We start from the raw sequence: 26,513 nt of genomic DNA, 5'->3' as shown, positions 1-26,513 counted from the left end.
CTTCAAAATGTTATTAGAAAAATGGTGTCGAGAGAAATTAAGAGAACCTCTAAAATAATTTTCAAAAATTCATGATCATGGAAAAGCTTTTCAAAATATATTATTTGGCAGTTCATGATGTTGTTAGGCCTTCTAAAATAAATTTTAAAAATCCACCACCATTGTAAGCCCCTATAAATATTTTCTAAAATGCGCGTCTGTATTTATGCCCCTTTATAAGCATTTTTCAATCTACATCCAGAGGTAGGGCTTCAAAAGTATTTTTTGTTTAATCCACCTTTAGATACACTTCCAAAAAATAAATTCGCTCCTATGAATAAGCCCTGCAAAAATATATTTAAAAATGTTCCCTCACCAGACATGTCCTACAAAAAAAAATCATGGCCATAGATAGGCTTTCATAAATGCCTTTAGGAATCCACGGCTGATGCTGAGCTCTCGAAAAATAATTTTTAAAAATGTATGGCCATTTCTGACCCTTCAAAAATATCCACGATTTTGATAGGCTCTCCAAAATACTTTGATAGGCTCACCAAAAAAAATCATGGCCATAGATAGGCTTTCATATATGCCTTTAGGAATACACGGCTGATGCTAAGTCTTCGAAAAATAATTTTTAAAAGTGTATGGCCATTTCTAGGCCCTCCAGAAATATCCACGGCTTTGAAAGGCTCTCCAAAATACTTTGATAGGCTCACCAAAAAAATCATCGCCATATATAGGCTTTCATAAATGCCTTTGGGAATCCACGGCTGATGCTAAGCCCTCGAAAAATAATTTTTAAAAATCTATGACCATTGCTATGCCCTCCAAAAACATCCACGACTTTGATAGGCTCTTCAAAATACTTTGATAGGCTTACCAAAACTTTTTTAAATTACCACGATCATTGATATGTTCTTCAGAATATATTTTCTAATATTTCCAGCCATATAAACGCTTCGGATTTTTTTTTCATAAATTCACAGATGTTGAGAAAACCTTTAGAAATATTAAAAAAAAATCTACGGGAGAAGCACTGCTCCTAATAATTAACGTCCATAAGTAGATCCTCTACAGCCTAATATATGTTGTGAAAATAATTTTTAAACCTTGACGGGCATTGGAATGCCCTCCAAAAAATATTTAAAAAACTATCAGGACTTCCAAGTAATATTTTTAAAAACCCCCGAATATAGACAGCCACTGATAAATATATTTTAAAAATTCCTGATAATAGGAAGGCACTCAAAAAATGTTTAAGAGAAAATCACGGCTATTAATAAGCAATCCAAAAATATTTTTGAGAATCCATGGCCATAGTTAGGAATTATAAAATAATATGTTCAAAAATACACGTCTACGTATAAGAACTCTTTAAAATAGAATCCATTACCATAGTAAGGAATTACAAAAAATATCATTTTGAAAATTCACGTCTACGCATAAGAACTCTTAAAGTTATTCAAATAGAATTCACAGTCATAACTAGTTCCTTAAATATATTTGAAAAAATCTACGGCTTTAGAAGGCCAGGCCCATAAAACAACCAAAAACACACAGACATAGTTAGATAAAAATTCATGCAAAAAATATATGTAGATCTCATTTTTTAACAAAATAAGGAACATTTTCACGTACTTGGACCTTAAAAATAATGATTTGTTGTTCATTTATTGGAAATAATTAAAAAAATTGAGAAAATAATTCAATTCCTTTTTTTAGAGCAAAAAATCTTTGCGGACCCCAGTGCGTATGATTGTTATTAATAGAAAGTACTTGTATGAATTTTGTCATAACTTTGTCACTTTGAAAGAAATTTAAAATATTTTTTCTGATTAGGAAAGCTAAGAAAATTCTCTTCATTATGTTCTCTGGGCTCAGAAAGGCATATACGGACTATCTATGGGAAATAAGCAAAACTCTCGACACTAAACATCTCCTTTTTGAAAAATAGTTTGCAATAGGTAGCCGATCGATGAATTATAAATGCATGGATATAGTTAGCCTATGCATAAGTATTCACAGCTATAAATAATCTCTCCTAAGAATATTTTCACATATCTACCGCTGTAGATAATTATCCTATCAATTTTTTTAAAGTTAACTGTCATGAAAATCTCTTCCGAAAATATTTCTAAATGTGCGACGGTCATTCATAGCCCTCAAAAAGTGTATTTTATTAAAAATCTATCGAAAATAACTATGAAAAAATCTGTATCCAATATATTTTCTGAATTATTATCAAAAAATCTCTTTGGACACCAGTGCGTATTATTATTATTAATAGAAAGTACTTCTACAATTCTGGTCATAACTTTGTTAATTTTCAAAATAATTGAAATATTTTTTCTGATGTGGAATGCTAAGAAAATTCTCTTCATTATGTTCTGTTGGCTCAGAAAGGAATATATGGACTATTTATGGCAAATAAGGCAAAACTCTCGAAAGTGGTCAAATATAGATAAAATTAAAAAAAAATTAAATTTCCTTCCAAAAATTCTTCTAAAATCGTGGCCATTTATATATATATCCCAATAACATCTTTAATTGAGAATTTTTCGAAATAACCAGCAATAAATCTCTAAGTAATCTATTTCCTGAATAATATGCAAAAATCGTTGAGGACCCAAGTGCGTATGATTATTATTAATAGAAAGTAGCTATACAATTCGGGTCATAACTTTGTTAATTTTCGAGATAATTGAAATATTTTTTCTGATTAAGAAAGCTAAGAAAATTCTCTTCATTAGAGTCTCTGGGCTCAAAAAGGCATATATGGACTATCATTGGGAATTTAGGTCATACTTTCGCAAATAAAGATTTTTGCTTTTGAAATATTGCTCAGATAGCCTTAATAATTTTTTTTTAATTTTTCATTGTTTTAGATGGCCTTTGCAAAAATAATTTTAAAATATTACGGCTACAGATAGCATCTCTAAAAATATTTTTTTTGGAGTTTTAGCATAAGCTTGCTCCTAAAATATATTTTAAAAAACTCCCTGTCACAACAAGCCCTTTCAAAATTTTTTCTTAAAATCCAAAACCATTGATGCCTTCCCCTTAAAAAATTGTGTCTATATTCACCAATATTTGTATTTTTAAATAATTAATAACAATCATACGCAACCAGGTATAAAATTTGTATTGCCAGGTTAGCTCTCTATTCAACCAAGAAATGTCTTAATTTATGGTTATCACAACATCAGACGTTATTTCCTCAATCATTTCGTTACAATTGTTGCCAAGATTACAAATCTCGTGTATATTCAATTTCCCTTTCCACCCCACCCCTCCCTTGTGGGCATCATCATAGGTGATGTCTTTGCCACAGGCAGTGCCATGAATGAAGAAAAGAAATCAATTGAAGAACTGAGAAAAAAAGAAGACGCCAAGAATTTCCCCATCCATTACCAAGTTCAAGGTACTTAACTCAGGATGTACGTGCTGTTCTTTTGTCTCAGAAAAATCGCTGATTACGTTTTCATTACGATTTTTAAAAATAAATTGATTTCTATTCGTATTTTTACATCACAAAGAGCAATGGACCCCTCCAACCTGAGTGACTACCGGCTGTCACGGTGTATGGTGTGGGGAAGTGGTGTGCGCTCTGTAATTACGAACAAATATGTGTGAGAAAACAATGCAGATAACAAATCGAGTGAATAAATTTCGAATGCAAAAAAAAGGAAAATATTTGATATTATTACCCACAAAATAAGTGTATTCTGGCATGTAAACAAATTTAATGAAATGTTGTTGTTTTTATGGGGGGAGAAATAAAATATTTTTTTTCTCTGCATTGTTTCAAATGAGACCGAAAGTCATCAACATCATCATTTGGTTGGCATTAAAAATATTTATGGCAAATATTTGCTCATAACGAACAAATGCACACAAATAAATGCCATGAAAATAGGTAACATATTGCGTATGATTAATATTAATAGAAATAATAATCAATAAATAATAATATGTATACGCCAGATGGGCTTGAAGCTATAAAATTAGGATTTAAAAATTCTGATGGTAGGGAAATATTTGATTTCATTGGGAGAAGCTAAGGTGGACGAAGGTGGCTTTACAAATCAATAGGTTTTTAAAAAATATTTTCTGATTTTTTTTATTTTTTTAAGAGTCCGCCGAAACGCGCTGCACGTGATCTCCTAAGGATTCAATCTTCTCACCATCTTCCGTAACAAATCTTACAGGTTCTTTTGTATCCAGTCCAGCTGACTTTTAGACTATAGCGATAGTTTTCCCAACATCTCTAATTCTACCTAAAAAAATTTTAAGTCCATCCTCTCCGGAGATTCGAACAGAGTCCTCAATTATGCGATTCAGATTACTGATATCTGCTCTGAGAGCGTTTTTTGTTGAATATACCCTGGCGGTTTTTAGAAAATATCTGAAATAGATTATATAAATGGCTGGGAATTTTATAATTCAATCTTTCAAAAGAAAAATTCTTCAATTGCGGAAGTTTGGTCGAATTTTCCATATATAGCCAACATATCCCCTTTTGATTCCAGAGAATATAATGAAGAGAATTTTCTTAGCATTCGATATCAGAAAAAATATTTCAATTATCTTGAAAATTAACAAAGTTATGACCCGAATTGTAAGATTACTTTCTATTAATAATAATCATACGCAATAGCGTCCTCAGATATGGTTTGCTTATAATTCAGGAAATAGATTAATTACAAATTTCTTGTTAGTTATTTCGAAAACTTTTCAATTAAAAATATTATTGGAATATATATAAATGGCCAAGATTTTAGAAGAATTTTTGGAAGGAAATTTAATTCATTTTTTTTTAATTTTATCTATATTTGGTCACTTGCGAGAGTTTGGCCTTATTTCCCATAGATAGTCCATATATTCCTTTCTGAGCCCAGAGAACATAATGAAGAGAATTTTCTTAGCATTCCATAGCAGAAAAAATATTTCAATTATCGTGACAATTAACAAAGTTATGATACGAATTGTAAGATTACTTTCTATTAATAATAATCATACGCTCTGGTGTCCTCAGACATGTTTTGCTTATAATTCAGGAAATAGATTAATAACAAAGTTCTTGTTAGTTATTTTTAATAGATTTTTATAAAAAAAATATTATTTTGAGAGCTATCAATGGCAGTCGTTTCATTAAAAAACATTTTTGGAAGAAATTTTCGTGGCAGAGAATTTTTAAGAATATTTTTTGAAAGGATCATAAAATTTTTTAAGTTTATCTATGGTGGTGGATATTAAAAAATATTCTTTGGATGGATTATCTACAGCTTTGAATTCTCTAAAAATATGCATGTAGCTATATCCATGAATTTTAAATTTCTTGAGAGGTTACCAATTGAAAACCATTTGTCGAAAGAAAAAAATTGTCACTTGCGAGTGTTCGGCCTTATTTCCCATATATGACCAATATATCTCTTTCCAAACCCAGACAACATAATCAAGAGAATTTTCTTAGCATTCTATATCAGAAAAAGTATTTCAATTATCTTAAAAATTAACAAAGTTATGGCCCGATTTGTAAAAGTACTTGCTATTAATAATAATCATGCGCACTTGTGTCCGAAAAATGTTTTGGTTATCATTCAGGAAATAGACAAATTACAGATATCTCGTTAGTTATTTTCAAAAGATTTTTATTAAAAATTATTTTTTTAAGGACTATGAATAACCGTCGTTCACATAGAATTATTTTTGGAAGTGATTTTCGTGGCAGTGAATTTTTAAGAATTTTTTGTTCATTATTTTTTTTTTAAGTTTATCTATAGCGATGGTTATTTGAAAATACTCTGGAGAGATTATCAACAGCTGTGAATTTGTTGAAAGTATTTTTGCATAGGCTAGCTGTTCCTATGAATTTTTAATTTCTTGAGAGACTATCTATAGTAATCCGTTTGTCAAAAGACGAATTATGGTCACTTGCGCAAGTTTGGCCTTATTTCCCACATACAGCCAATATACCTGCTTCTAAACCCAGGCAACATAATGGGGAGTATTTTCTTTGCTTTCTATATGGAAAAGAATCTTAAAAATATCTTCGAAATCGACAAAGTTATGACACGATCACTACAACTACTTTCTATTAATAACAATCATACGCACTAGGGTTCGCAAAGGTTTTTGCTTATAATTCTGGAAATATATTGCTTAGAGATTTCTTGTAAATTATTTCCGATAGATTCTTATTAAAAATATTATTTTAAGGGTTGTCAATGAGCGTCGTTTCGTGAAAAAAATTTTCTTCGTGAAAGAGAATTTTTAAAAACTTTTTTCGAAATATTAAGGTCTATCCATAGCGGTAAATATTTGAATATATTTATATATATATTTTTATATATTTTATATTTTTGTAGGGCCTATTAATTGCGGTAGACTTTCAAAATTAACTTTACAAGACCTATTGATGGCCGGGAAATTTTTAAAAATATTTTTGGGGGAGCTATTGATTATCGTGAATTTTAAAACTATTTTTGTAGGACCTATCATAGATTGGCTTCATTTCTCCATGAAAAGTCATAACAATGTTCTTGGACCTGATGAGTTTAATCGAGAGGATGCCCTTAGCTTTCCATATTTGAAAAAATAATCCAATTATCTCCTAAGGAGCCAAAGATATGGCCACATTCGTAAAAGTATTTTTTATTAATAATAATCATACGCAGTGTAGTCCAGACATTTTTGCTTGTAAAGTTGGCTTAAATTTCTAAGAATATTTTAATAGGACTTATTAATGACTAATGATTTTTAAAATCATTTTTACAAGACCCATATATGGCCGTGACTTTTTTGAAAATATTTTTGGAAGGGCTGTTAATGAAGTGTTTTTTTCGAAATATTTTTGTTGGACCTATTATGGCCGCGGATTGCTTTCATTTCTCCATGAAAAGTCATGACAATGTTCTTAGACCTGATGAGTTTAATCGAGAGAAAGCTCTTAGCTTTCCATATCTTGAAAAGGAATCCAATTATCTTCTAAGATGCAAAAGTTATGGCCACATTCTTAAATGTACTTTATATTAATAATAATCATACGCAGTGGAGTCCAATCGCATTTTTACTTGTATAGTTGGCTTAAATTTCTAAAAATATTTTTATAGGACCTATTGATGGATAAGAATGTTTAAAATAATATTTACAAGACGCATAAATGGCCGAGAATTTTTTAAATATTTTTTTGGAGGGGCTCTGAATGACGTGTTTTTTTTTTTTTTTTAAATATTTTTGTTGGACCTATATGGTCGCTGATTGGCTTCATTTCTCCATGAAAAGTCATTACAATGTCCTTGGATCTGATGAGTTTAATCGAGAGGATGCTCTTAGATTTCCATATCTGAAAAAAGAATCCAAAAATCTTCTAAGGACCCTAAGTTATGGCCACAATCGTAAAAGTACTTTTTTATTAATAATAATCATTCGCAGTGGAGTCCAATCGCAATTTTTGCTTGTATAGTTGGCTTAAATTTCTAAAAATATTTTTATACGACCTATTGATGGATAAGAATGCTTAAAATAATTTTTACAAGACCCATAAATGGCCGAGAATTTTTTAAATATTTTTTTGGAGGGGCCCTGCTTTTTTCGAAATATTTATGTTGACCTATATGGCCGCTGATTGGCTTCATTTCTCCATGAAATGTCATTGCAATGTTCTTGGACCTGTTGAGTTTATTCGAGAAAAAGCTCTTAGCTTTCCATATCTGAAAAAATACTTCAAATATCATCTAAGGAGCCAAAGTTATGGCCACATTCTTAAAAGTACTTTATATTAATAATAATCATACGAAGAGAAGTCCACCCGGGACTTTTGCTAGTATAATCGCTGTGGATTTATGAGAATATTTTTATAAGACCTATCAATGGCTAAAGAAATTTTAAAATTTATTTTAAAGGACCAATTAACGGCCGTGAATTTTTTTAAATTATTTTTGAAAGAGCTTTTTGTGGCCTTGGAGTTTTTAAAATATTTTTTGCACCCATTATGGCCGTGTATTTGCTAATTTTCTCCAAGAAATATCATTATATTGGTTTTGTACCTGATAAGTTTAATCGAGAGTATACTCTTAGCTTTCCATATCTGAAAAAAGAGTCAAATTATCTTTTAAAGTACCAAAGTTATGGCCTTATTTGTATCAGTACTTTTTTATTTAAAATAATCATACGCACTGTGGTCCCAAGGAATTTTTTTCTTGTATTTTAAGCTTGGAGTTTTATTGGACCTACTAATGACTGTAGAATTTTAGAATAATTTTCATATGACCTATTAATGGCTGCAGAATTTTTAAAATTATTTCTATATGGCTTATTAATGGCCCTGAAATTAAAAAATATATTTTTATAGAGGGTATTAATGTCTGTGAATGTTTGAAAATATTTTTCCAGGTTCTTGTAATTGCCGTATGGTTGCAAAATAATTTTTTTACGGGGCCTTTTAATGGCCATGGATTTATTAAAATATTTTTTGAAGGGTGTACTTGAGGCGGTGATTTTTTAAAAATTGTTCTTGTGGGACCTTAAAATGATGGGGGAAGTTTAAAAAATTTTTTGGCTGACCTGTGAATTTAAAAAAAAAAAATTTGTTTTGTTTTGGATGACGATTTTTTTAAAATAATTTTTGTAAGACCTATAAATGACCATGGATTACAAAAAAAAATCTAGGAGCTAATAATCTCAACTGATTTTAAAAAAATATTCTTATAGAAAATATTAATGTTTGCGTATTTTTAAAAATATTTTTGCACAGCATATTTAGGTCCTTAGACTTTAAAAACAATTTTTAGATGGCCTATCAAGGCCAGGGAATTTTGAAAAAATTATTCAAATGCCCTCAACACACCTTGATATTTAATAACAGTATTTTCTCTCATCTAATTGCCGTATAAGTCTTGCCAATACTCATACGACCCCAATAACCTTAAATAATAACAGTCATACGCCCCATGAGTCATACGACGTTCCCAAACAATTCAAAATCCATAAAATTCAACAGAAATATACACTTTCCCTTCCTTAATTGATGTTTCCTCCTCCCTCCGAACCCCTTGAATGATTTCATATGTGAATTGCATAATAATTCCGAACTATACGTTCATCATCCTTCGATTATCTACAGCTGCAGTGGCCAAAAGTATCAGCACCTCTGGTTGCAATGGAATTGAATGCCAGAAAAATAGAAAAGAATGGGGAGAGAGTGAGAGAGCAAATAATCCATTTCCGTTTACCCCGAGGCAAAGTGCAATTTTTTTCATAGCTCCTTCTCATGTGGCGGAGGGGAAGTTTAAACCGAACTACCATCCTCACCAGCCTACAAAAGCAATTCATAACAAGACATTTCCTTTCCATTGCATAGTCAAGTGCATTTTCGGGGTCTCTATTTATATGCCAGGCATGGAAAACATGAAAAGGGAGAGAGGGAAGTGAGGGAACTGGGAACTGCAGTTTTCATTACAACCGTGAAAGGTTGTTTTTTATTTCAGTTTTTTCATTCTTGCTTATTTTTTCGCCTCCACTTCAACGTTAACGCTTTCGGTGGTTTAAGCAAGACTTTTATTTCAAACAGTTAACCTCAATTTGTAATGGGCGGTGAGGAATCTTCGCCCCATTCGCACACACGCACTCATGCTTTGCTGCACATTCTTTGCTTAGTCTTCTGTTGTGGATGCACTGAAGCAAGATATGTCTAACGTTCTATACTTGGTTGCAACGGCAGATATGAACACTTGAACTATACACCACGCATTAATTTGCGGGGTTGCAGGCAGGGGGGCACTAAAATCAACATCGTCATCAACTAAAACAACAGTGGTAGATGTTATAGTGCTGGGTGGCATCGTAATTCCCAAAGATAATTGGCTCAGCTCTGCCTCCAAAAGAATGCAAACCTTAAAATAAGCCTAAAAGTCTTGGCATCGATTAAATATCATCAGAAGAATGCAAAGAGAAAATTTGGGAAATTCATTTAAAAATTTAATTTCAAATAAATCTAGAAACTTATGTAGAAAAATTCATATTTTCAAATATTTTTCCCAGTATCTTTTTTCATTAGATTATTGCAAATATTGTAAGCTTTACAAAACCGGAAAAATATTTAAAATATCTTAAAAACTTTCCAAGTTATAAAGAGATTCGTAAAACTACTCTCTATTAATAACAATCATACGCACCCTTGTCCAAATTTGTATTTCTCTTAATCAAAGTAGTATGAGGCTGATTTTTAATTAAAAAAATATTTTTGGAATGCCGGCTTTGCCTACAAAAATGTTAAACCTAAAAGTCTGGGCATCGATTAAATATCATCAGAAATATGTTAAAAATTTGTTTGTGGAATCTTAAGGTTATATTTTCAAATATTTTTCCCAGTATCTTTTTTCATGAGATTATTGCAAATATTGTTGGCTTTTCAAAACCGAAAAAATATTCAGAATATCTTGAAAACTTCCCAAGTTATGAATAGATTTGCAAAACTACTCTGAATTAATAACAATCATACGCACTATTGTCCAATTTTGTATTTCTTTTAAATAAAGCCGTAAGAGGCAGATTTTTAATTAAAAAAATATTTTTGGAATCCCAGCTTTGCATCCAAAAAATTTAAATCTTAAAATAAACTTAAAAGTCTTGGAATCGATTAAATATCCTAAGAAAAATGCAAAGAGGAATTTTGGGAAATTCATGTTAAAATTTTGTTTCTGGAATCTCATGTAGAAAAAAATCATATTTTCAAAAATCTTTATCTTTATTTTTTATGAGATTATTGAAAATATTGTTAGCTTTTCAAATCCGAAAAAATATTCAAAATATCTTGAAAACTTCACAAGTTATAAAGAGATTTGTAAAACAACTCGCTATTAATAACAATCATACGCACTATTGTCCAATTTTGTATTTCTTTTAAATAAAGCCGTAGGAGGCTGATTTTTAATTAAAAAAATATTTTTGGAATGCCGGCTTTGCTTCCAATACATGTATATCTTAAAATAAACCTTAAAGTCTTTGCAATGTTTAAATATCACAAGAAAAATGCAAAAATTTTGAAATAATTTTCCCCGGTGTTTTTTCTCATAAGATCTTTGCAAATATTGTTAGCTTTTGAAAACCGAAAAAATATTCAAAATATCTTGAAAACTTCAAAAGTTATAAGGAGATTCGTGAAACTACTCTCTATTAATAACAATCATACGCACCGTTGTCCAATTTTGTATTTCTTTTAAATAAAGTCGTAGGAGGCTGATTTTTAATTAAAAAAATATTTTTGGAATGCCGGTTTTGCTTCTAACACATGCATATCTTAAAATAAGCCTTAAAGTCTTGGCATCGATTAAATATCCTAAGAAAAATGCAAAGAAAATTTTTGAGAAATGCATGTTAAATTTTTGTTTCTGGAATCTCATGTAGAAAGAAAGTCATGTTTTCAAAAACCTTTATCTTTATTTTTCATGAGATTATTGAAAATATTGTTAGCTTTTCAAATCCGAAAAAATATTCAAAATATCTTGAATACTTCCCAAGTTATCAGCAGATTTCTTAAACTAATTTTTTATATCCTTTAAATAAGGCCGCAGGAGGCTGGTTTTTTTCTTAAAAACAATTTTTTTTTGGAAATTTCTGAAACTATTTTTTAAAGACCTACTATGGCCAAGGACTCTAGGATTTATTGAATTTAAAGTTTGTAAAAATTTGGTATAAATCATCTGCTTCCAATTATTGGCTTATTTTCTTCAAGAAATTTTATGTTTCTGTTACTGGGCCCAATAAACTAGATTAAGAGAATATTCCTAGCTTTCCATATTCGAAAAAATATTTGAATTACCTTAAAAAATGCCAAAGTTATGAAGAATTTTTTAAAAGTACTCTCAAATAATAACAGTCATACGCAACATAGTCCAATTTGTAAAAAGTATATATAATGCCGCACAAGGCTAATTTTTTGTTGTGATATCTGTTTTATTAAAGTCTTTTATGGCTCTTGACTTTGAAAAATACTCTGGACCAGTGATTTATGAAGGTAGATTCTGCAGAGGGGGTTTGCATGGATTTTGAAAAATACATTTGAATAATCTATTTGTGGTTGAAGATAATAAAATGTCTTTCGGAGGCTTTCTTAGATAGACTTGACTGTTTAAAATATTTGTTGGAGGGTTTCAAAAAATATTTTTGAAGAGGGTTTTGGGAGCGCGGCATTCTAAAAAAGGTGTGAAGACAGATCCAGTTAATAAGTTCCATAATTTTTAAAGAACAATCATTTGCTTCTTATTATTGGCTGATTTTCTTTAAGAATTTGGTAGAAGTATCTTCTATTAATAACAATCATACGCACTGGGGTCCAAAGAAGTTTTTCGCTTGTAAACCAGAAATTTAAATATTTTTAGGGTCAAATTTCACTTTATGTAACATTTAGGGCACCAGGGTATATTTATCTGTTCGTTTTCAAGCACGAAAGGCTTTTTATAGCCGCTGAATTTTGAAAAAATCCTTTGAAGCGGTTTTTTTACACCTTGGAATTTTAGAAATATTTTTGACCATCTTTATGGCGATGGAATATTGAACACGTTTTTGGAGCACCATACAGGGTCTTAGATTTCCACATACATACATTATTACGTGACTAATATGGCCAACAATTTTCAAAAAAAAGGTTTAAATTAGTCTAAGGACTTGGGTTAAAAAACAAACAATTGTTGGAGCACCTTCTGTAGTCGTAGATTTTTTAAAAATATTCCTTTTTAAATCTTTCTGAGTCCGTGGATTTGTGAAGGTGTACATTCGGCACGGCTTATCTCTGGCTCCGTCTTTTAAATATTTTTTTAAGAGATTGTCTGTAGATGAAAGTTAAAAAAAATCATTAAATTAAATTTTGGAGGATTGGACTGTGGGATATGAATGTATATTTGAGAGTCTTAATATGGCCCTGAAATTAAAGAATACTTGGTTTTTTTATTGGAAGTCGGTGTTTAATTCATAAATAATTACTAAAATCGGTACAAATTTCAAAAGCGAAAAAATACAAATTCTATAAAATTAGTAATATTTTCGCAGAAACACCATGGTAGTGCTTCTGAGCACAAAGAGTAGAATGGAGACAATGTTATTGGCTTTCCATATCCGCAAAAATATTGTAGTTATCTTTAAAACTACCAAAGTTATGGCCAAATCTGTAAAATTACTTATTATTAATAACAATCATACGCACTGAGGTCCATAAATATATTTTGCCTATAACTTGAAAAATAAGCAATTTTAAGAGTTAAAAATAGCTTTTTTGAATAGCTAGCATACCATTGAATGTTTCCATAGCTTATGAACCTAGATTTTTGAGAAATTATCTGTGGATGAATATTTAAAAAAAAATGTTTTTTTGAGATTTTACTCCCTTTATGAATTTGCTTAAATATTTTTAAATATATTTATTTAATGGGTCCATATATATGGCTATGGGTAGTAGCCCTAGTAATTCATAAAAAAAAAATATTAAGGTTCTTTCATGGGACTGTGTCTTTTATTTTTAAAATTAATGAATCTCTAACATTTTAAAAGCGAAAAAATTCAAATTCTACAAAATTAGCAATATTTTCGGAAGAAACATCATGATAGTCTCTCTGAGCCTAAAGAGCTGAATGGAGGCAATATTCTTGGCTTTCCATATCCGCAAAAATATTGAAATTATCTTTAAAACTACAAAAGTTATGGCCAAATTCGTAAAAGTACTTTTTATTAATAATAATCATACGAAATTAATAAATAATACTAGTAATATTTTGGAAAGAAAAATCATGGAGGTCCTTCTGAGCCAAAAGAGTTGAATGCTGACAATATTCTTGGCTTTCCATATCCGCAAAAATATTGAAATTATCTTCAAAACCAAAGTTATGGCCAAATACGTAAAAGTACTTTTTATTAATAATAATCATACGCACGGGGGTCCACAGAGATATATTGCCTATAGCTTGAAAAATAAGCAATTTTAAGAGTTAAAAATAACTTTTTTGAATAGCTAGCATATCATTAAATATATCCATTGCTTAGGAATTTTAAAAAAAAACTATCTGCGGATAAGTATTAAAATTTTTTTTGGAGTTAAAATTCTATAAAATTACTAATTTTTCGGAGAAAACATCATTGTAGTCCTTCTGAGCTCAGTGGGTTGAATATAGACAATATTCTTAGCTTTCCATATCAGCAAAAATATTAAAGTTATCTTCAAAACTACCAAAGTTATGGTCAAACTCGTAAAAGTACTTTTTATTAATAACAGTCATACGCACGGGAGCCCACATTCATATTTTGCCTATAACTCAAAAATTAAGTAATTTTAAGAGCTAAAAATAACTTTTTGTGATAGGTAGCGTATAATTGAATACTTCCATAGCTTATGAACCTGATTTTTTCTTTAAATTATTTAAGAAACATATATTTCTTACAAATTATTTCCCTACCTCCTTAACTTGTTTGTTTTTTGCCAATCATCCAGCCTCTAGTGTCTTGAGAGCAAACATCCCATTTACGCAAATGAATGCATATATTCCTACTTTGCTTTCATCGCCCAACACACATCTCAGCAACATTTTGCATACAACGTTACAATTGTCAATAATAATGGTGACAATGATAATGATGTGGAAGTCATGTCGTTGATTCCTGTTTTTTTCTCCACCCCAACTACTTTATTCCGGCTAATGAATGGCAAAGCAAACAAGAGGCAGAGGAAAAAACAGATGCAGTGAACTAGTTGATTAATAGATTGAAAAGTGACGGGTGGATGCTGTGTGTGTGTGGAGAAGATGAAGAAGAATAAGAAGACAACTTGTATAGGTTCAATTATCGGAGACTTGTTAGGGATTTTTTTAACGTTTTTGTGGTGCGTCACAAGTGACGCAAAAGCTGTTGCGTCAAAGGATACTGGTATTTTGAGAACACAAGATAAGAGAAAGGGACGTTTATGACATTTGAAAAAAAAAAAAAATAGAAATGAAAAAAGAAAATGTGTAATTAAGGCGTTGGGAAGACAAGTACTCAGATTGAAGGATGACATTTATTTTGTGACCTTTAGACTTTAAAACCTTAAATATGCCACATTTTTCAAAGAATCTGTGGTAATTACTAAAGTGTGTGTTATAGAGAATTTTCTTGGCTTTCCAAATCCCTAAAAATAAGTAAAATATTCCAACAACTAACAAAGTTATGGGTAAATTGGTATTATTACTTTCTATTAATAACAATCATACGCACTATTGTCCCAAGTGGTTTTATTTAAAATAATTGGGTTTCTATTAAAAATAACCATTTTTTTTTCTTAAAATAGCGTTAGGCGGAGTGTTTTCTGTTCTATAATTTATGACTACAGGATACTACGTCAAGCGAACCCTTAATATTAAAGGATAAAATTAAATATTAAAATTTAATAATTAAAAATAATTTGTTTGGCCGTGGCTTTAAAAATATTTATATGCCGTACATTTTTATAACTATTTTTTTCGGAAGCATATTTACGGAGGTGGAAGTGAAAACAGTTTATCAGGTTCTACTACCGACAGTAATCTGTAAAAAATATTTTTTAATTAATTCATTTGCGGCCATAGATTTTTAAAAATATTTTTGGAAGACCTATCTATGGGAGAGGATTTTTAAACATATTTTTTTAAGCATTTTCGGTTATAAATTATTGGGCTTTGAATCTAAAATATAAATAGCAATTCTGGAGGTCTTCATATTTTTTACAATAAGAAGTGATATATTCTTAGCTATCTATAGCAGAAATTCTATGACTTCATGAAGGGAAGTTTAAAAGTTACGGCCATTAAAAAAACTATACTCTATTAAAATCTATATTACTCCAAATTCTGCAAACAAATTTCTTAATGCTCTTAATTTTCATTTTAAGGCAACATTCTTCGCTTTCCAGAGCCGAAGAAATAATAAAAATATCGCAAAAATTACCAAAGTTATGGGCGAATTAATGAAAAAAAAATTACGGCCATTTAAAAAAATATATATTCTATAAAAAAAAACTATATTACTCCACATTCTGATAACGATTTTCTTAAAGCTCTTATTTTTCATTTTAAGGCGATACCCTTCGCTTTCCAGAACCGAAGAAATAATAAAAATATCTCAAAAACTACCAAAGTTATGGGGGAATTAATGAAAAAAAATTACGGCCATTTAAAAAAATATGTATTCTATAAAAAAAAACTATATTACTCCACATTCCGCAAACAAATTTCTTAAAGTTCTCATTTTTCATTTTAAGGCAATATTCTTCGCTTTCCAGAACCGTAGAAATAATAAAAATATCTCAAAAACTACCAAAGTTATGGGGAAATTAATGAAAACACTTTCTATTAATAACAATCATACGCACTGATGGTCAAATGAGTAAATCTTGTTTTAAGACAAGAATCGTTGGTATTTTAATATAATTTAAATTGGCAACCCCTTTAAGTAGCTTGAGCGTATTGTCCTGCACATAACTTAACATAACGCACGGGGGTCCACACACATATTTTGCCTATAACTCTAAAATTAAGTAATTTTATGAGCTAAACATAATTGTTTGGGATATTTAGAAAATAATATTTCCATAGCTTAGGGTCCTGATTATTTCAAATATGTGGATTCCTAAAATATCTTTGAGAAGCATTTTATTGCCATAAATATTGCAGGAATTTATTAAAATTAAATTTTGCATAATTAAAAAAAACGTCGGTTTTGATTATTGGCTTAATTTCTTCAAGAAGCCTTATGATTTTGTTCCTGAGCCCAGTGAACTGAACTAAGAGAATATTCCTAGCTTCCCATATTCGAAAAAATATTTGAATTATCTTTAAGATATCCAAAGTTATGTATATATTTGTAAAACTACTCGTCAAATAATAACAATCATATGCACCATAGCCCAATTTGTAAAAAGTTTATATAAAGCCGTAAAAGGCGAATTTTTTGTTGTGTCATCGCTTTTTTAAAAGCTTTTTATGTTTCTTGACTTTGATATGATTCTCCGGACAAGTGATTTATTAAAGTAGATTTTCCAGAGTGGGTTTACTTGTATTTTGAAAAATACTTTTGGATATTCTATTTGTGATTGAAGATTTTAAAAAGTCCCTTTCGGAGGCTTTCTTAGATGGACTTATGTTTTTAAAATATTTATTGGAGGTTAGGGTTGGTGGGGGTTTTGGGACCACGACATTTGAAAAAAGGTGGGAAGACTCATTTAGTTACCATGTCCTATAATTTTCAAGGAAAAATCATTAGCTTCTTATTATTGACTGATTTTCCTTTAGAATCTTTATGTTTCCGTCTTTTACACCCGAATGATAGTTGAAGAGAATATTCTAAGCTTTTCATATTAGAAAAAATATTCGAGTTATCTGCAAAAGTACCAAAGTTGTGGCAAATTTGCTAAAAGTATCTTCTATTAATAACAATCATACGCACTGATGTCCACAGAAGGTTTTTGGCTTGTAAACCAGAAATTTAATTAGTTTTAGGTTCAAATTTCACTTTGCCTAATAGTTAGAGTGCAAAGGTATTTGTATTTGTTCGGGTTTATGCATGAGAGAAATTTTTATGGCCGCATAATTTTTAAGATATTCTTTAGAAAGTTTTTCCAAATTGCTGGAATTTTGGAAGAAACATCTTAGTAGTCCTTCTGAGCCCAAAGAGTTGAATTTAGGCAATATTCTTAGATTTCCATATCCGCAAAAATATTAAAATTATCTTCAAAACTTTCTAAGTTATGGCGAAACATGTAAAAGTACTTTTTATTAATAATAATCATACGCACCAAGGTTCCTGGCGTTTTTTGCTTATAACTTATAAATTAAATTATTTTAGGTGTTAAAAATAACTTTTCTTGAATAGCTAGCATACCATTGAATACTTCTATAGCTTATCAACCTGAATTTTTGAGAGATTATCTGTGTATGAATGACTAAACCCAATGAAAAAAAGTTATCAAAAAAGAATTTAATAAAACATTTCTGGGAGAATATTTCCTCGAGCGAAGCAAAACGACTGGGCAAACATTTAGTACGAAATAAGTTAAATTTTCTCCATCAACTCAAAATGGCCATTGTTAAGATGTTTCATTTTAATTATAGCAAATATTCTTAGCTTTCCATATCAAAAATAAAATTTTGAAAACCTCTTAAATTGCCAAAGTTATGATCAATTTAATGGATGTACCTTCTATTAATAACAATCATACGCACCCATGGCCACAGAGAGTTTCAGCTAAATTACGCTAATTTTATGGGATTTAAAGGTGTAATATAAACGAAGTCTTGCTAAGAATCTCTAAAACAGTAAAAAATCAAAAGGATTAAATAAATAATCCTAGTGAAGAACATCCGTAAGAGAAGCAAACATAACCGCCGACGCAAACACTTAGTTCGGAAAAAAGTGAAATTTTCCTCATCACTCCTAAAGAGGGGTTATGAAAAGGTTCTAATTTAAATGAAGAACATTTTCTTAGCTTTCCATGGCAAAAATAAAATTTCAAAAGCTCTGAAAATTGCCCAAGTTATGGCCAATTTCATGAAAGTACCTTCTATGTATAATAATCATACGCAACCATGGCCAAGGAGCAATTTCGTTAAATTAGCCGAATTTCGTTTTATTTTAACGTTAATAAAAATATGCTTTAATAAGAACCACTAAAAAGAAATAGAAAAATCGTCAAAGGCAGTTTTAAAAACATATCTGGGGAAATTTGGGGAAATTAAAGCAAATGTTCTTAGCTTTCCAGGACAAAAATAAATTTTTGAAAACCTCCTAAATTGCCCAAGTTATGGCCCTTTTCATGGAAGTACTTTACATTAATAACAATCATACGCACCCATGGCCCCAATGGGATTTTATTAAAATAACCTTGTTTAATGGTGTTTATGGACTTGATTCCAATTGATATCGTTAATTATCACTCCAAGGCATTACAAAAAAAAATTTCTGGGGGCACATAGTCCTCATCAGATTCATATCGCGTACAATTTATATTTTTAGTAACTTCTTCCATTTTTTTAGCTCTAAATTGAATTTAAACCCCTTCCAAAAGCCTGGAAATCTAAGTGGCTCATAAAACATCCACTGACATTTGAAATATGAGCAGAAGCCAAAGAAAACATAGATCATATTTTCTTCCCTTTAAGATGAACTTAAAAGTAGGCTATGATTTCGAAGAGGTTTTTTGCATTAAGATTTATGGACTTTTTGTGAGAACCAAAAATCGAGAAACATTAAAACTTTGCCATTAAACATGAAATTAAATACAAATTAGTTGGAAATAAAAAAAGAGAATATTTTTTTTGGGAAAATGTACAGCCAAGGAGGAAAAAATTGTTACAGAAAACTTGGCGCACAATTCCTCTTCCAGAAAATGTTTGCCACAATTTAGATAAGTGTTTCAAAAACTCTCAAGATAATTATCGCCTTCCACGGTTTGTTCTCTTAGCACTCCTCTCTTCCCCGAAGGTCTGCCAAGAATTTGGCGATATTTTTTCTTCCCATAAAACTTTGTTTAAAATTTAATGTGAGTTTTTTCTCTTTCCAACTGCTTTATATTCTCCTCAGAGTATTTTTCCTTGCTCCTTCTCTTTGCCTTTCCATGGCATGTTCTTGCAGCAGTAATGCTGGTCGTGTTACCCCACCGAAGACCAAGTTGTTTCTCAATTATTTAAGTTGAGTGTATGTGTTTGTGCTCTTTTAATAGTTTCCTGAGAACTGGGTCATGTTTAAATTCGTAAAAGAATACAGTGTGTGTGTGAAATGAATGAAAGAGTGACTGAGCGAAAAGAAAAAACATTTAACATTCCTTTTAATTATAACTAATTATGTCCATACAAACACCTGCACGATGTAAATAACCCTCTTTTTTTGTATGAAAAAAAAAACTTTTTGAAAACTTCATTCATGAATAATTCTTTATAGAAAAGCGGTAAAAATTAAAATTTTCATAACGTTGTACAGTGACCTGTTTTTTTTTATCATGAATGGACTTTATAGTCTTCATACTCGTTGGAATACACAGCAAGTTTAGATAAAAAGAACTGAACTAATAAATTTTAATAGGGAAATATGTAAATTTTGACAAAAATTATTGCAACAAAACTACTTTAGGTTTTCAAAGCCGAAAAAATTCGGGGGAAATTGAAAAAGTTACGGCCACTTAAAAAAAACTACATTCTACTACTACAAATTTTTGGAACTTTTATTTTTCATTTTTCGACAATATTCCTAGCTTTCCAGAGCCGAAGAAATAATAAAAAAATCTCAAAAATGTCCAAAGTTATGGGGAAATTATTGAACTTAATTATGAAAGTTACGGCCATTTAAAAAACTATATTCTATTAATATTGATTTTTCTCCACAAACAGCAAAATAAATTTTTGGAGCTGTTAATTTTCATTTTTAGACAATATTCCTAGCTTTTCATAGCCGAAGAAATAACAAAAATATCTCAACAATTTTCAAAGTTATGGGGTAATTAATGAAGTTACTTTCTATTAAAAACAATCATACGCACCGATGGCCAAAAAATTAAAGCTTGTTTTAGAACAAGAATCCTTGGTATTTTAATATAATTTTTAATTGCCAATCCCTTTAAATGGCTTCAACGTATTTTGCGGTACATAATTGCCTTAAATAAATATTAACTTTTTGAAAAAAAAAAAAAAATTAAAAAGTAAAATAATAATGCCGCAACATAAACACGTTTAATTTTTTTATATTTGCCAAAGTATGAAAAAAATACATCGTTATGGGCTTAGAAGAAATATATTATTTTTATCAATTTATTGCAACAAAACTGTTGTATTTTCCAAAGCCGAAAATATTGAAAAATTCGAGAGAAATGGAAAAATTTACGGCCATTAAAAAAACTATATTCTATTAGTTATAATTTTTCTCCACAATCAGCAAACAAATTTTTTGGAGCTGTTAATTTTCATTTTTCGACAATATTCCTAGCTTTTCAGAGCCAAAGAAATAACAAAAATATGTCAAAAATGGCCAAAGTTATGGGGAAATTAATGAACTTACTTTCTATTAATAAAAATCATACGCACCGATGGCCAAATAATTAAATCTAGTTTTATAACAAGAATCCTTGGTATTTTAGTATAATTTTAATTGCCAATTCCTTTAAATAGCTTCAACGTATTTTCCGGCACATAATCGCCTCAAATAAATATTAACTTAAAAAAATAAAAAAGTTAAAAATAAAGTCGCAACATAAACACGTTTAATTTTTTATATTTGCCTAAGTATGAAAAAAATACATCGTTATGGGCTTAGAAGAAATATATTATTTTTATCAATTTATTGCAACAAAACTGTTTGAGCCTTCCCAAGCCGAAAAAATTGAAAAATTCGAGAGAAATTTAAAAAGCTACGGCCATTTAAAAAAAATATATTCTATTAGTTTTAATTTTTCTCCACAATCTGCAAACAAATTTCATGTAGGTTTTAATTTCGATTCTAAGACAATATTTTTAGCTTTCTACATTTGAAGAAATAACAAAATTATCTCCAAAATTACCAAAGTTATGGAGAAATTAATGAACATACTTTATATTAATAACAATCATACGCTATAATGGCCAAATAATTAAATCTTGTTTTAGAACTAGAATCGTTGGTATTTTAGTGTAATTTTTAATTGCCAATCCCTTTAAATAGCTTCAACGAATTTTCCGGCACATAATTGCCTCAAATAAATATTAACTTTTCTAAAAAAATTAAAAAGTAAAAAATAAAATCGCAACATAAACACGTTTAATTTTTTTATATTTGCCAAAGTATGAAAAAAGATACGTCGGTATAGGCTTAGAAGAAATATTATTATTTTTACCAATTAATTGCAAAAAAACTTTTTTAGCTTTCCAAAGCCGAAAAAATGGAAACATTTACGGACATTTAAAAAACTACATTCCATTAAAATCTATTTTACTCAACAATCTGCAAACACATTTTTTGAAGCGTTGAATTTTCATTTTTCGACAATATTCCTAGCTTTTCAGAGCCGAAGAAATTACAAAAATATTCCAAAAATTACCAAAGTTATGGGGAAATTGATGAACTTACTTTATATTAATAACAATCATACGCTCTGATAGCCAAATAATTAAATCTTGTTTTATAACAAGAAGCGTTGGTATTTTAATATAATTTTAATTGTGAATCCCTGCAAAAAGCTTCAACGTATTGTCCTGCAGAAAACTGCTTAAAAAGGCATTAACTTTTAGAAAATAAATAAAAAATTAAAAAATAAACTAAGACGCAACTCCTCTTTTGTTAAAAAATGAAAAATGATTCGTGTTTGGTGTACATGTTAAATAATATATATTTCGTTAAGGGCATATGGCAACGAATATTCTAACAAAAACCTCAAAGGTTATTCAATAACGTGATTCTCGTTATCTAAAAATGGATGTGGAAATACATTTTTTTGAGTTTGTCTTAAGATCAAATTTTAACCTATTTTCTTTCTCTGTAAATCGGAACAACTTATTATTTTAAGATTTATAGTTTCGTTTCTCTCAGGAAGAGTGTTTTGCTGGCTTTTCATATCTGCAAGAATTTTTAAAATAACCACAAAACTACAGATGTTATGGCCAGTTTCATGAAACAACTTTCTATTAATAATACTCATACGTACAATGGGCCACCTATGTAAATCACTGAAATAGTGGATATTTTATGCATTTAAAAGTGGTTTATGTTGGAAATGTTCAAAAGAAATGGATCTTTTGGGATACCTATGCCAAAATAATAATTGTCAGTTTATTATTCTTCAAAAAAATTATACATGCATTTCTTTTATGTAATAATTACATAACGTTTGTTTTTAAGAATTATTCTCCTATTTTTCTCAAGAAGAGCATATTCTCAGCTTTCCATATCCGAAATAAATTTGTAAATACCATTTAAATCGCCAAAGTTATGATGAATTTAATGAAAGTACTTTCCATTAATAACAATCATACGCACCATAGGTCAAAGGGATTATTTCCTGAAATAATGAGAATTTCGCCTAGGAAATGTAGAGTTAGGATAAGTTAGACAAGATATGTTATAATTATTTATTTTCCTGGGTCATTAATTGCAAATTTTAAGGTAAATAAGCAAATACTATGTACCCAAAATGAATTTAAACATAAAATGTCCTAAGTTTTCCTATCCATTTTAATTGCAAAGTATCCCTTAATTTACCCATAGATTCACTATTCTTAACTTATTTTATCATAATTGTGCGTTTGCGTTTGGAAATTGCCCTTAATTCGTGAATTAAAATTGCCCTTAATTCGTGAAATAAACACTTTGGCCCATAGTGCGTATGATTGTTATTAATAGGAAGTACTTCTAGTAAATCAAACATAACATTGGCAATTTTTGAGATATTTTCAAAGTTCTTTCGAATATGACAAGCTAAGAATAATCTTTCTTTAAGAAAATTTTGGAAATATATCTTAAAAATGCGGAGATTGCAAAAAATTCCTACTAATTTAGTAAAATCATGTAAAATGTGCTTTGTTTAGCAAAAATGTGTAAATCCAGAGAAAATATACAACTTTAAAAAAAAAAACAATTTTGATTTTGAGTTCCATGAGTGCCGAAATTTATCCATTTTATTATAGTATAATGTGGAAAGAAATCTTAAAATTATGGAGATCATGAAAAATTCTACTTAATTATAAAATTATGAAAATGTACTATGTTGAGCTATAAATATATTTCAATTTTTCCCAAAAATATCTATCTATCACTCCATTTATCACCATAGATTTACTATTCCTAACTTATTTTATCATAATTGTACGGTTGCGTAAGGAAATTGCCCTAAATTCGTGAAATAAACACTTTGGCCCACAGTGCGTATGATTGTTATTAATAGGGGGTACTTTTAGTAAATCAAATATAACATTGGCAGTTTTAAAAGTATTTTCAAATTTCTTTCGGATATGGCAAGCTAAGAATGTGCGCTCCCAGACGAAATTGTAGAAAGAAATCTTGAAATACCGGAGTTTGTAAAAAAAAATATCATAACTTTGGAAAATCATCGAAAAAGTGATTTGTATAGCTGAAAATAATATTTAGAATTTTGCCAAAGATCCATTTATCGCTTCAATTCTCACCATAGATTTACTATTCTTAACTCATTTGATCATAATTGTTCATTTTCGTATGAAAATTGCCCTTAATTCGCGAAATAAACACTCTGACCCATAGTGCGTATGATTGTTATTAATAGGGAGTGTATTTAGTAAATAAATCATAACATTGGCAACTTTTGAGATATTTTCAAAATTCTTTCAGATATGGCCAGCTAAGAATATTCCGTCTTAACAAAAAATGTGAAAAGATATCTTAAAATTATGGAGATCATGAAAAATTCTACTTAATTATAAAATTATGAAAATGTACTATGTTGAGCTAAAAATATATTTCAATTTTTCCCAAATATCAATCTATCACTCCATTTATCACCATAGATTTCTTATTCCTCACTTATTTTATAATAATTGTACGTTTGCGTAAGGAAACTGACCTTAATTCGTGAAATAACCACTTTGGCTCATAGTGCGTATGATTGTTATTAATAGGAAGTACCTTTAGTAAAAATGGCATAACATTGGCAATTTTAGAGATATTTTCAAAATTCTTTCTGATAGTGCAAGCTAAGAATATTCTATCTTAACAAAAAATGTGGAAAGAAATCTTAAAATTATGGAGATCATGAAAAATTCTACTTAATTATAAAATTATGAAAATGTGCTCTGTTTAGTTAAAATATGTATTTCAATTTTTGCCAAAGATCCATCTATCGCTCCATTTATTACCATAGATTTATTATTCCTCACTGATTTTATAATAATTGTACGTTTGCGTAAGGAAATTGCCCTAAATTCGTGAAATAAACACTTTGGCCCATCGTGCGTATGATTATTATTAATAGGGAGTACTTTTGGTAAATAAATCGTAACCTTGGCAATTTAAGAGATATTTTCAAAATTCTTTCGGATATGGAAAGCTAAGAATATTCCTTCTTAATGAAAAATATGAAAAAAATTCTTAAAATACAGGAGATTGTAAAAAATCCAATCAATTTCTATAAATATTTTTATGGGACGATTTTTAAATCAAGGTTTATTATTTCGACTCCAATTCTTTTTTTCCACTTTCTTATATATTTTTTTAAATCAATTACTAATTTGCACCCTAAACCATATGAAATTTTTAAATCAGCTGGAGAACACATTTCTCTCTTCTAAACCTGGAGTGAAAATTCCCAGCTCTACCTCCATGTTTTCCATTGTGAACACAATTTCCACCATCAAATAACCTTCATCATTAGAAAAACCAAATTCCCCAAAGGTTATTTTCTATGAACTCATGATTTGCGTTCTACATGCAATGCGAAAACCGAACAGAATTCCGATTTCATTACGAAATCGAGGGGTGTTGTTCTTGCGCCACAATAATGAAGTGTGGAGTGAAAACTGCCGGTGCCGCCACAATAGCAGCAAAGGAACTTGGCCACTAAATGCCAAATACAGAATGGAATATTGACAAAGTAAACCCACGAATGAATGTTTGAAGGAGAAGAGGTGGGCTATGGGGGGCAGAGTACATGTTCAACACAAATATTCTGGTCTCATGTCGAACTCTGTGGCATTTGTTGGAGCTGTGGTTATGACAGGAGCAAACAAAAAACCCAAACAGAACAGGAAAACAGCAATTATTGCTCCTCTGAACTACAAGGTTAAATTGTGGGTAATGTGGAGGATGAGAAAGGGGATAGAAATTTGCCAGGACATTTTTTTCTTTGCTTTGATTTTGGTCTCGGCCACAATGCCTCCAAAGCAAATGGTTTCATGGGAAATGTTGGCTAAAGTGCATGTCAACGCCTAAATGCAGGCAATGGAAATTGCTGTATACCCAACAACACAATTTTATTACAACTTGCCTCTGTGATAATTACTCAAACAACACCCTCGGGGAAAACATGAGGAAAATTCCTTTCCCCCTAAAAAAATTAGCATCTCTTACTTACCGATATTAACGATGCCATGATTGGTTAATTCCCAGCAGGATTGTAAGCGTAATATACTTAAACTATGACTTTGTTTTGGTGAAAAATAGCCCAGAGCAGCATCGGTGACATGATAGGCCTAAGAAAAACAAGAAAACAGAAGGAAGAGATGGGAAATTTTAATATGAAAACTTTATCTTCCACATTTCTCCTCCCACCCGCTACTTACTTGCAATGAAAATTCGTATAAGGATGGCAATAGCTGAGCAACAGCACCCACAGCCTCGTCGGCAATATTTATACAATCGGCCAAGGATAATGAAACAATGCGCGGTGTCAGGCATGCCCAGAGGCCAGCTTCAGTGACCTCATTACAGCCAGCCAGTTCCAATTCGAAGAGGCTCTGGAAGGAGGAGAAAAAAAAAAAAACAAATGTCAGAAAAAAATAAACAAATAAATATTAAAGTTTGTATAAAAAGTCAATTTTTAAATATTT

At 30.1% G+C, this 26,513-nt stretch overlaps 1 protein-coding gene across 1 annotated transcript in view; it reads right to left on the bottom strand.

Annotated features, from left to right (window-relative positions):
- The window catches only part of LOC101900176 (F-box/LRR-repeat protein 16), a 142,776-nt gene that overhangs the window by 55,787 nt on the left and 60,476 nt on the right, over positions 1-26,513 (bottom strand). Inside the window, exons 3-4 of the mRNA XM_059129454.1 lie at positions 26,247-26,420; positions 26,039-26,156 (exon numbers count right to left, since the gene is read on the bottom strand). Coding sequence (XP_058985437.1) covers positions 26,039-26,156; positions 26,247-26,420 — 292 coding nt within the window. The remainder of the gene's footprint in view (positions 1-26,038; positions 26,157-26,246; positions 26,421-26,513) is intronic.

The sequence above is a fragment of the Musca domestica genome, unplaced genomic scaffold (genome assembly GCF_030504385.1).
Source record: "Musca domestica strain aabys unplaced genomic scaffold, Musca_domestica.polishedcontigs.V.1.1 61, whole genome shotgun sequence".
NCBI classification, from domain to species: Eukaryota; Metazoa; Arthropoda; class Insecta; order Diptera; family Muscidae; genus Musca; species Musca domestica.
This window is presented reverse-complemented; position numbering and strand designations above follow the sequence as displayed.